The sequence below is a fragment of the Delphinus delphis genome, chromosome 8 (genome assembly GCF_949987515.2).
Source record: "Delphinus delphis chromosome 8, mDelDel1.2, whole genome shotgun sequence".
Taxonomy (NCBI): Eukaryota; Metazoa; Chordata; class Mammalia; order Artiodactyla; family Delphinidae; genus Delphinus; species Delphinus delphis.
Window position 1 is genome coordinate 100,826,128 of NC_082690.1, and position 11,959 is coordinate 100,838,086.

At 64.1% G+C, this 11,959-nt stretch overlaps 1 protein-coding gene across 1 annotated transcript in view; it reads left to right on the forward strand.

Annotated features, from left to right (window-relative positions):
- Window positions 1-10,398, forward strand: part of DAGLA (diacylglycerol lipase alpha) — a 29,119-nt gene extending 18,721 nt beyond the window's left edge. Inside the window, exons 13-20 of the mRNA XM_060017461.1 lie at window positions 372-452; window positions 1,301-1,443; window positions 1,764-1,832; window positions 2,168-2,240; window positions 3,442-3,638; window positions 4,453-4,582; window positions 5,097-5,284; window positions 6,716-10,398. Coding sequence (XP_059873444.1) covers window positions 372-452; window positions 1,301-1,443; window positions 1,764-1,832; window positions 2,168-2,240; window positions 3,442-3,638; window positions 4,453-4,582; window positions 5,097-5,284; window positions 6,716-7,667 — 1,833 coding nt within the window. The 3' untranslated portion in view covers window positions 7,668-10,398. The remainder of the gene's footprint in view (window positions 1-371; window positions 453-1,300; window positions 1,444-1,763; window positions 1,833-2,167; window positions 2,241-3,441; window positions 3,639-4,452; window positions 4,583-5,096; window positions 5,285-6,715) is intronic.
- Window positions 10,399-11,959: the final 1,561 nt, after the last annotated feature.

An 11,959-nucleotide genomic window follows, 5' to 3' on the forward strand; every position in this document is an offset into this window, starting at 1 on the left:
CTGGGCTCACCAGGAGAGACTGGTCAGAGAGGTGCGGATTCGTCTGGAAAGTCCACTGCCCCCCACTTGCCAGGACCCCCACAGCCCTGCCCGGCGCAGATCCTGTCCCACAAGGGCTCAAGGAGGCAACTGGGAAGAGATCTCCCTGGTTCCTATTAGGCACACCATCCCTGTGAGCCTCAGTTTTCTCATCTGTGAAATGGAAATGATGTGATTTAAGTGTCCAGCAGCGCCCCCAGCCAGCTTGTCGTGAGGACCAAAGGGGGAAATGGGAGGGACAGGGTTAGTGAGCTTCACATCCCTGGTTTTGCTGGTCCCTGACAGGCCTCCCTCCCTCCCTGTGACGCCCACCTCTGTTCCTCCTCACCCAGGGAATGGTCCTCTCCGCTGAGTACATCAAAAAGAAGCTGGAGCAGGAGATGGTCCTGTCCCAGGCCTTCGGGCGAGACCTGGTGAGGCGTTTTCCATGCCATGAGCCCTTGCCACACCCAGCGCGCCCTCCCCCAGGGCAACAGACTGGGGACAGGACAGGTGAATGATGGAGCCTTCCCTGCAGGCCAGGCTCCTACACTCTCCTTCCGTCCCTCGCTCCCAGCCCCCTCCTCACTTGCTCAGTCCCTCCCACCCGCTCTGGCCCTTTCTTCTTTTGTACCAGCTCCTCTTGAACACCCCTGCTCAGCCCCACGCAGTTGTGAGCACCCGCTCGGTGCCAGGCACTGGAGGCTAAAGATGGCTCAGTTCTGGGGCTTCCAAAATGTTGAGCAGAATGAACACAGAAGTTAATTGCAGAACAGATAGAAGGGGTGCTGCTCTGGTTGAGGGCGATCTGGGCCTGCCCACTGCCCATTCCTCCCTGTGCAGGCAGGCAGCTCCTGAGGTGCTCCTAACTGCCCTGCCCAAAGCCAAGCAGTCCCTGGCCTCAGGAGACCCCAGTTTAGTGGTTGGGGCACAGGGATGGGAGCAGGTGACCAAATGATTATAATAGAGTGTAATCATTATAGTTGAAGGTCTATCCCAGGTGCAGATGCAGTATCTAGGAGGGAGCAAGCCTCTCCTGGAAAATCAGGAAGGGCTTCTCCAAGGAGGTAACCTCTGTGCAAGGTTTTGAAGGATGAATAGGAGTTTGCTATATAGTCTCCCCAAGAAGTTGCTCTGTGGGGGCCTAGCTTGGCCCTTCCTCTGCCCCAGCAGCCACACAGCACAGACATGATCCCAGGACTCTGGGAAGCCCCCTCTGCCTCCCTGGTGTCAGCTTGGCAGGCAGCGGGGCAGGACTCTCAGGGCTTTTCTCGGTCCCCAGGGCCGCGGAACCAAACACTACGGCCTGATAGTGGTGGGCCACTCCCTGGGCGCAGGCACCGCTGCCATCCTCTCCTTCCTCCTGCGACCCCAGTACCCGACCCTCAAGTGCTTTGCCTACTCCCCGCCAGGGGGCCTGCTGAGGTGAGCAGTCTGGGGCCTCAGACTTGGCTGGGGGCAACTGGTGGACAGCGCTGGGAGCTGGCTTGGTCAGGGGGCTAGACTGGGCAGTCTGGGTTCCAATCATAAGGGAACCCGGGAACGGCCTGGAGAGTGGAGGCGGGGGTTCTGGCAAAAGCCAGGTGGACCCTGGGATCTAGCCCCAGCAAAGCCTTGCCGACGGGATAGGCGGGCAGGGAGCAGGCAGCCCCGCTCCCCAGAGGGTCTTGGAGTGCTGGAGCCGAGCCCGCTCGGGAACACCGCGCCCCTCCCCTGCCTTGGCACCCCCTCGGCTTCCCTTGCAGCGAGGACGCCATGGAGTATTCCAAGGAGTTTGTGACAGCTGTGGTCCTGGGCAAAGACCTTGTCCCCAGGCAAGTCGCTCCCTCGCTCCACCTGCCTGGCCTGGGCTGTTCTGCCACCTCGGGGCCTCACCCAGGTGCCCCGTCTCTCTCACTCAAATTCCCACCTCCTCGAGGGACCCCCAGAACCCCCCCAACTCAGGTGTCCGGGGTGAGAGGGCAAGGTCGGCCCGCCCTGCCTGGCCTCCCCTTCCTGGCTGGGCCCTGCCGAGCTGCAGGCTCCTCACCCGCCCCGTGACCCTGACGGCCTGGTCGTCTTGTTCCCGGGAGCCCTGCTGCCCCTCACCCTGCTCGTCTCCCCGTCCTGGGCCAGCTCAGGCTGACGGCCCGACGGCTTCCTTCTCCAGGATCGGCCTCTCCCAGCTGGAAGGCTTCCGCAGACAGCTCCTGGACGTCCTGCAGCGAAGCACGAAGCCCAAAGTGAGCTCACTCCCCTCCCGGCCGCCGGGGCGCCCTGGGCTCTGGGCTCCCCGTTGGTCTTCTGCCCCACCTGTCCCTCGGCCCCCTCGCCACGTGAGGCCAGGCTGGAGTACGGTTGATGTCTTGGGGACCTCAAGCCATCAGGCCCTCAGCATCTCCGAGCTCACGCCATCCGCCCCCTACCTGTCCTTGTGCAGACGGGGGAATGGAGGCCTCGGGGTGGGCAAGGGACTTGCTTTTGCTCACACAGCAAGTCGTAACGCAGTCAGGACTGGAACCGGGGGCTCCTGAGTCCTGACTCCTGCGGCACAGAGCTGCCTGCAGTCGGGACAGAGCAGTCCCGAGGTCAGTGCTCCGAGTGTGACGGGAAGGCCTCCTCCAAAGCCCACCGCGATCCCCAGGCTCGGGGAGGCTGGAGGTCACCGGGGGAGGGGCTCTGGGCGCAGTTGGTTCCGGTTTTCCCTGCGGCTGAGAGGAGAGGACCAGCCCTCCCTAACCCCTCCTCAGGCCTGCAGAGGACACTGGGGGCTCTTCCTGTAACGTGGCCTTCAGCGTTCCAGGCTGGGGGTGGGCACGCTGCAGCCAGGCGCCCCGAGGCGGGCAGGGGGTGGCCGGCCAGGCCCAGCAGGGCCTCTGTGCCCCCAGGCCCGCCCTCACCCCATTCACCCTCTCAGCCCAGTTGGGACTGTTCCCAGCCTTCGTGCCCGTGACCGTCTGGCAGGCAGGGCACCAGGTGCCGGGGTGAGCGGGCAACGAAGGCACAGGAGGAGCCTAAGGACATGGAACTGCTCCACTCAGACCCAGTCCTGGGTGCTTGTCAGGCCCAGGAGGCAAGTGGCGGGGAGCCGCCCCCATGTGGCCGGGCCTGGTGAGTGCAGCTGGACTGAGCTTCGGGGTCTGTTCTGCCTCTGACTTATGAGACGACCTAGAGCAAGGGGCCTGTTTCCCCTCTGCTAGATGAGCGGCTGACTGGTGTTGCAGCCCTGAAGTTCAGCCCTTCCACGTCATCTGTCCTCGGCACCTTTTTGGCCATCGTGGCCGCTGGACACCTCAGCCCCCGCCTCTCCACTGGGCGCTGCCCTTCCCTCTGCCCCGCGGCCATCCCAGATCCCCACCGTCACCTGTGAGCTCTCCTGAGCACCCCCTGCCCACCCGGGCAGCGCCACTCAGCTCCATCCCCCTCTTCTCCCTGTCCCCACAGTGGCGAATCATTGTAGGGGCCACAAAATGCATCCCCAAGTCGGAGCTGCCCGAGGAGCTGGAGGTGACCACCCTGGCCAGCACGCGGCTCTGGACCCACCCCAGTGACCTGACCATCGCCCTGTCCGCCAGCACCCCTCTCTACCCCCCCGGCCGTATCATCCACGTGGTCCACAACCACCCAGCGGAACAGTGCTGGTAGGTGCTGCCCGCGCCCTGGTCAGCTGGGACGTGGCGGCAGCCAGGGCAGGGGAGTGGAGGGTGGGGCCAGCCTTCATTCTGTCACCCTTGGGGCGTAGGTGCAGAGGCTGGTGACGGTGGCCCAGGGCGCCCACAGCAGGGTTGCCCCAGCCTCGGGCCCTGGAAGTGCAACGACAGGCCAGTCCAGAGCAGGACTCCAGGCTGCTCTCTTGACGGTCCCGGTCTTCGTCCCCAGTGTCACCCTTCCCTAGTGTCCCCCAGGACAGCTGTCCCCACTCGCATCCGTTTAAAAGCGGACGCCCTGGAGGGTCACCCTAAAGCCCTGGCCAAGCTCACGCCTCAGTTGTCACTTGGCATCGCGGCTGGGATGAGCTGGTAGACAGCTGGCGGGGGCAGGAGAGAGACCAGGAGAGGGCGGGTACAGCGACCTCTCCCACCTCACCCCCCCCCACCCCTTCCCACACTCTCAGAGGGTTGGGCTGCCTCCTCGACAAACAAACGGCTTGCGCCGGCACCCTCCCTAGGGTGGAGCAGGTATGGCCCAGGCCACAGGCAGGTGACAGCTCAAGGTCAGGCTTTCCAGCTCCACGTGGCATAAACGTTCCTGGCTGCGGAGGGCTGGTGGCGAGGGCTGAGGTGAGGCAGAAGCAAGGAGCCCGGGGACACAGCCCTGCTGGTCCAGCCGGGCAGGGCGTCTCCAAGGCCCCCCCACCCCCACCAAGCCAGGGCAGAGAGCAGGGCCAGGGGCCTGCGGGCCAAGGCCAGGCTGCCCCCCACCCGCCAGCTTCCCTCTGGCCCCTGTGCCCCTCAGCTGCTGCGAGCAAGAGGAGCCCACGTACTTTGCCATCTGGGGCGACAACAAGGCCTTCAACGAGGTGATCATCTCGCCGGCCATGCTGCATGAGCACCTCCCCTACGTGGTCATGGAGGGGCTCAACAAGGTGAGCCCCACGGCGCCTGGCTGGCTGGGTCTCCGTCCCCATGTTACTCACAAGGGTGCGACGCTCCCTGGACACTCAGTGGGCCAGGGAGCCCACTCGTTTCCTGGGCTCCACACCCGCCTCTGTCCACACCACCGTGTGGTCCCACGGTGGGTAGGGGCTAGGAGACACCCAGGAACCTGTCCCTGAGGCAGGCTGAGCTCAAACCCTGAAGGCCACCTGGCACTTGGCGGACGCATGGCCAAGCAGGGGCAGCCTTGGCCATTGCCCGGCCATGGAAGGGCCGACCACAGGGTAGGAAAAGTCCAACCTGTCCCATCTGTGCGGTGGGTGAGGCACGATCACAGGGCCTGGCCTCGACCTTCCCGGAGGAGCCGGGCCCCGTGTGGGGAGGAGAGCAGGCCCGGCTGACCCCATGAAGCTCTGCTGGGCCTGAGAGGCCTGGCCTGCTGCCCTGCCTCCACACGTGATTGTCACCCCTCCACTGCCACCAGCTTCCCCGTCCCGTTCCCAGGTGCTGGAGAACTACAACAAGGGGAAGACGGCCCTGCTCTCTGCTGCGAAGGTCATGGTGAGCCCCACGGAGGTGGACCTGACTCCGGAGCTCATCTTCCAGCAGCAGCCGCTGCCCACGGGACCACCTGTGCCCGCCGGGCTGGCCCTGGAGCTGCCCGCCGCAGACCACCGAAACAGCAGTGTCAGGTGAGCGCCGTCGCCCCGCAGCCCCGCCCCAGAGGGTGTGTGCAGTGGCCACGCGCGTGCTTTCAGCGCGCGAATGCCTGTGCACGTGTGCATTCTGTGTACGCGCCGGGCCCTCGTATGTTCACGCCACTCTGCACACGTGCACGGGAGGGATTGAACTTGCCTCCGCTGCTCGGGGTCTCTCCTGCTCTGCCCCCACTGTCCCCCAGCCCGCCACCACTGAAGCCCATGTGGGCTAGTAGCCATCTAGGGACCACAAACACACAGATTCACTCCTAGGTGTTTAGACCCAAACAGATGGACATCCAGGCACTTACACGCACGCACGTATTAAAGCTGACACGTGTATATACATGTGTTCACAAATAGTAGCTCTAAGTGCACAGAGCCCCATACAGACAGACTCACGTATAGAACACACGCCAAGACAGAGGCCAAGACGCTTGGACACAAGGACACGCTTGTGTGGGCAGCCATGTGTGTAAATGGTGGATGCACCTGTACCCAGACCCAGGCTCTCAAATACATGGGCCGACTGATGTACAGATGCCTAACATGCAGGCTGCACGCAGAAACACAGGCGTGTACACGCTTCCAGACGCAAACACACCCCACATTCACACGCACTCCTTTGGGGGTTGGGCTCTGAGGCCGTGGCTCCTGGGGTGGGTGGGGATCCTCCTGCCTCTCTGGGACCCTTCCCGCCCAGGTCCTGGGTCCAGGTTACAGATCTGGCCTAGAGGCCGCTAAAGAAGGCGGTGGCTGCTTCTTGGCCCTTGGTGGGGACACCTGGACTTCTCTCCCTATCTCACAAGCATTTCCCATAGCGGCTGCATGACCAGATGGGGGAGCCAGTGTCCGTTCGCAGCTGCAGTGACTGCTGCGTCCCCCACCCTGGCCCTTCACTCACTCCCTGCAGGCCGGTGTGCGGAGACAAGGGGCTCCAGGGCCCCATCAGCAGAGGGCTACACCCCATGGGAGAGGTGGGAGGAACCCCCGGGTGAGGAAGTGATAGGAGCTCAGGAAGGGGCCCAGGGGGGTGCTGGCCCGGGAGTGGGGTTGAACCCAGCGGGGGCGGCTCTGGGCCATGCTCTCTCCCTCCCTACCTTCCCTCCTTCCCTCTCTACCCTTCCACCTCTGCCTCCAGTGACCTGGGGCAGCCAATCTCTCTGGGCCTCAGTCTCCAGGTGGGTACAGCGACGTTGGTGCAGTGATGGGCACCAGTGCAGGCCCCCGGCCCCCTCTCCCCAGCTCAGCTCTGCATCGACTCTCTTGTCTTCTATCTTGGGGTCTGGTTTTTAAAAAGGAGGGCTCCCTGTCCCCAGACTGTTCAACCACTTTCCCCTCCTCCCCCTCCCCAAGCTCCCTCCCACTGGGGAACTAGGGGTGGGCCCCCACCCTGCTGAGTCTCACCCCTCCCTACCCCCTCAGGAGCAAGTCCCAGTCTGAGATGAGCCTGGAGGGCTTCTCGGAGGGGCAGCTGCTGTCCCCTGTGGCCGCGGCAGCCCGCCAGGACCCAGTGGAGCTGCTGCTGCTGTCCACCCAGGAGCGGCTGGCGGCCGAGCTGCAGGCGCGGCGGGCGCCGCTGGCCACCATGGAGAGCCTCTCGGACACGGAGTCGCTGTACAGCTTCGACTCGCGCCGCTCCTCCGGCTTCCGCAGCATCCGCGGCTCGCCCAGCCTCCACGCCGTGCTGGAGCGCGACGAGGGCCACCTCTTCTACATCGACCCCGCCATCCCCGAGGAGAACCCATCCCTGAGCTCGCGCACCGAGCTGCTGGCGGCCGACAGCCTGTCCAAGCACTCGCAGGACACGCAGCCCCTGGAGGCCACCCTGGGCAGCGGGGGCATCACCCCCGAGCGGCCCCCCAGCGCAGCCGCCCACGACGAGCTGGAAGAAGGGGGTGGCGGCGGGGCAGCCCCCCGCAGCGGGGAGCTGGCGCTGCACGACGGGCGCCTGGGGGACTCGCCCAGCCCTCAGGTGCTGGAGTTCGCCGAGTTCATCGACAGCCTCTTCAACCTGGACAGCAAGAGCAGCTCTTTCCAGGACCTCTACTGCATGGTGGTGCCCGAGAGCCCCACCAGCGACTACGCCGAGGGCCCAAAGTCCCCCAGCCAGCAAGAGATCCTGCTCCGCGCCCAGTTCGAGCCCAACCTGGTGCCCAAGCCCCCAAGGCTCTTCGCTGGCTCGGCCGACCCTTCCTCGGGCATCTCGTTGTCGCCCTCCTTCCCACTCAGCTCCTCGGGCGAGCTCATGGACCTGACGCCCACGGGCCTCAGCAGCCAGGAGTGTCTGGCAGTGGACAAGATCCGGACTTCCACCCCCACCGGCCACGGGGCCAGCCCCGCCAAGCAGGATGACCTGGTCATCTCGGCACGCTAGCACCCCAGGAGTTGCTGCCCGCTGAGGCCCGGGCCAGAGCAGGCGGCTCCTCAGGCTTCTGGTGGCTGCCCCCCAGGCCGGGCAGCTTTGAGGAGAGGCCCCCACGGGGCCAGTGTAGCCTCAGGCATTGGGCATTGCTGCTGAGCTGGGGGTCCGCATCCCTACCTCAGCTTTGGAACCCCCAGAGCCAAGGCAGCTGGGATCTGGGCCCTCCAGATAGGGAATGACGGGGAGGGGCGTGGAGCAGGGAGAAGCCTGGGGCAGCCTGCCAGGTGGACAGGGCAACACTCCGCCCTCTCAGCCTGAGTGCCCCCCACAGGGCCATCCTGGTACCTCCCATTCCGGGACAGGCCATGAGTACGCTGACTCCCCGTCACTGCCCTCTGGCTGCTCTCCCAGGATGGAAATGGAGAGCGGCCCCCTCCCCACGTATTCTCATCTGTGGTCCAGGCTGGCATCTGCCCTGGCCACCCCCAGATCTGGTGCCTGCTGGCCAGCCCCCTGGGGTGACCCCCCCACCAAGGTGGCCCACAGTGCTGTGTATGTTTACAGAAGCTGCTGGGCTGGGCTCAGGATGTGTCCTGGGCTTGCAGGCCCCCGACCCCCGCTGCAATCACGTGTTTAGTAGCCCTCTTCTGGGCAGGCAGGCACCAGCCTCCACAGGGCCCAAGGCAGCCATGGGGCCTGGAGGGGCCTCCAGGAGGGTGTGGTCAGGGCCGTCCCTTCTCTGCCTGATATCCCTCATGCTGATCCCTCTGTCGATGGGTCCTGGGTGCCCAGGCGCGCCCCGTTACTTCCTGGCCTGCCTTCTACCCCCGGGGATCCTGGCCACTCAAAGGGTGGAGGGCACAGGTGTGACCACCCCTGCCTGCAGAGTCAGTGCCCTGGAGGGAAGGAGGGCCCCACCAAACCCCCTTTTAATCACCTCCCCCCAGGCCTAGGCACGCCAGGCCCTGGGCTCTGCAGCCAAACACGCCTCCACTCTGCACAGCTGCCCCTCCCCGCTGGCCTGGGCTCTCTGCTGGGAGCGGGCCTCTCTTCCCTCCCACCCACAATGTCCTGTTGGCACTAAGTAGAGCCTGGCGTGGGGTATTGTGGGAGCCGGCTAGAGACCCAGGAGGGCCAGGGGCCCTGGGGCCATCCCAGTTTAGCCTGAGGCCTCCACAGCCCACACTTGGGAGGGTTCCTTCCCTGCTGGCTTGGAGAAGCAGCGGGGAAGTGGAGCCCCTGCCTGTCCGCAGAGGCAGAGCGGGGAGGGGGCGCATGCCAGCGCGGGGCGTGTGTGTGCATGTGCATGAGTGTGTGCCGAGGAAGGGGCTGCTGGGGCTCCCTCCCCGCCCCGCCCGCTCTGCCTGCCTGCTGCCCCTCCCAGCCTGCCAAGAAAACAGGCAGCAAACATGACGGGCACCGCGCGGCGGGGGCCGCGGGACGAGCTCGGCTTCGGACACGGCCCGTCCCCCTCGTCTCGCCGGCTGCTCTGACCCCTGGTTTGGAAACCTGGTGTGTGCCGAGGCGTTGACCGCCCGCTTGTGCCTTCATTTCCTTGGAGGCAAGGTCCCACGACTCTGGGCCCGCCCATGGCCTCCCTGGGTTGGCTAGGCTCCCCTGACCAAGACCCCCGTCTCGTGATCACTGGTACCTGGGACCCCTGCCCACCCTGACACATGGGGACAGAGACCTGGGAGCTGGGCCTCCCTCACCCTCTGCGACTCCCAAACTTCATCAGCCCCATCAGGCTTCTGCCCCTGCTGGGCCCACCCACTTTTCCCGCAGAATCAAGACGGAATCAGTGTCTCTTAAAGTTTAAAAAAAAAAGACAAATCATAAATCAGAGTAAAGTTCCAACAAGCACCCCAGCCCGTAGCAGGGAGACTTGGGGTCTGGCCTTTTTTTTTTTTTTTTTTTTTTTTTTTTTGGCGGTACGCGGGCCTCTCACTGCTGTGGCCTCTCCCGTTGCGGAGCACAGGCTCCAGACGCCCAGGCTCAGCGGCCATGGCTCACGGGCCCAGCCGCTCCGTGGCACGTGGGATCTTCCCGGACCGGGGCACGAACCCGTGTCCCCTGCATCGGCAGGCGGACTCTCAACCACTGCGCCACCAGAGAAGCCCAGGGGTCTGGCCTTTTAACTCCTCCTCCACCAGGGTGGGCCTGGGATCTCTGAGGGGGCGTGGTGCCCACCCATGCCCAGGGCTGAGCCATCAGGGACAGACCCCCCACCCCCAGGGCTGCAGCCGCACAGGGTTACAGGCTTGGGGCTGGGGCAGGCTCGGACTCGGCCCTGGATGCTCCAGGGTCGGCCCACATCTCACCCGCCCCCTCCCCGCCTCTCCCCTGCAGGATGGGCCTGCTGCGTGTCTCTCCCTTCCTCTGCACACCACACTTGGGGGGGTCTGAGCCACCCCCCTCAGCCCAGCTCGGCTCAGACCGACCCCCACTCTGTCCCCCAGACCTGCAGCACAAGGTTTCCCGGCCGTACGCTGGCCTGTCCTCCCAGGGGCCCGGGCGACCTCCATATGCAATCGGTAGTGAGCCCCTGGGCCCCGCAGACACTCATGCACTGTACGTGCCATTCTCCCGTGACTTTTTTTGTACTTAATGTATGAAAGATGCAAACTAATATTGCTGTAAAAAGGAGAGACAAATTAATATAGCTTATTCTATAAATATATCTGTATATAAAAGTTTTCTGTATATTGTATAGAGCTGTGTATAAACTGGATGGAGAAGCACACTGGCCGCCTTGAGTGACCTCTCTTCCCCGCAGGTGGGGTGGAGGCTGGGTCTGAGTGGCAGAGTGGCGGGAGGGGACCTCTGAGGTTGGCTGTCACCGCTGTCGATGCCCTGGTCCAGGACCACACTCTGAGTCGCAGTGAGAGACCAGAAGACCCTCAGAGCCCCATTTGAATGGGGGGCAGCTCCTTGTTGAGCCCTACCTGCATGAGGTATGTGCCAGGGGCTCCGTCTGGCCTCATTAGGGCCTTGAAAGGCGGGGCTTCTTAGCCCCTTCTCCCTGAGGGGTCTGGGGCTCCGAGAGGGTTAGTAAGCTGCCCAAGACCACAGAGGTAGTGATGGGGTACCAGGCAGGTCTGACAGTGCCCACCCCTTCCCCCCAGTGCTGAGAGCCAGGGTGGGGTGAGGGCACTAAAACTCCCTGGCTGGGTCGCAGTGGAATGCAGAGCCCACTGGAAGTCTTTGCTGAGGGCTTCTCTAGGAGGATGCGAAAGACCTGGCCAGGCCCAGGGCACCCCAGGGACACCCTCCCAGCCTGGCCCCGGGACAGGGAGGCCTGGGGAGTGGCTGCAAGGCCACGGTGGGCAGGCAGCTGGGCCTCCAGCCAGCCCCATGCCCAGGCCTGCCCCCTCCTCGCAGCAGATGGCGCTGTTCCTCTAGCCAGTCCCAACGGGACCTGCAGCGTGCAGCCCAGGCACTGACCCAGCCAAGTTGTGACCGGACCTTGACCTTCCCCTCCCCACACTGCCCACCCTCCCAGCCCTGAGTCCAGAGTGGGGAGTTGGAGGGGATGATAGAACAGTTCTGTCTTCACCTAGGCCTCTTTGAATGGAAGAAACGGAGGCTACATAAGGGTGGAAACTTGCTCAAGGTCACTCAAGCCTGGGGACAGATCTAGGACCAGAATCCAGGCCTCCAGGCCAGGACTCCGGCCTCCACCCTCGCCTCATGGTTTTCAGAGGTTCTTCACACCCTGTAGTCTCATTTGGTGTGCATATCATCCTATCTAATTAGTGGAGCAGAAGAAGCTGAGGACCAGAGAGGTTCTGTGACTTGCCTAAGGTCACACAGCCAGAGCGAGGAATGGGAAGGGCCCCTCGTGAGGAGCAATTCCAGGAAGGGCTGGAGCAGCGCTCTGCCTCCCAGACCCTCGGATGTCCCCTTCCGTCTCCACTGGGAGGGAGGTGGGAGAGAGGCTACCCTGCAGGGTCCCCAGCCTCATTGACTCCCTGGGTTCACACCCACCACCCTTTGGGCCCTCCTCTCTTCCTCTGCAAAATGGGCGGATGCCAGGGCTGCGTGGGCCCACGGGAGGCCTGGAGTGCTGCGCTAGGGAGGGTTCTGTCCACAGAACCCCACCCTCTCCTGGGCTGGCCTCCAGCCCGTTACTCATTAACCCTCAAGTCCCTGCCCCCCTTTCCCCAGGGCTGCCTGCTGAGCTGCCAGCTCCTCCTGGCCCTACTGGCACTCAAAGGCCAGCACTGGGCACTGGAAACTGACCTGGAATCAGAGAAAACACCATTTATCAATCACTTCCCTGGTACTTTACCTACACCATGAGG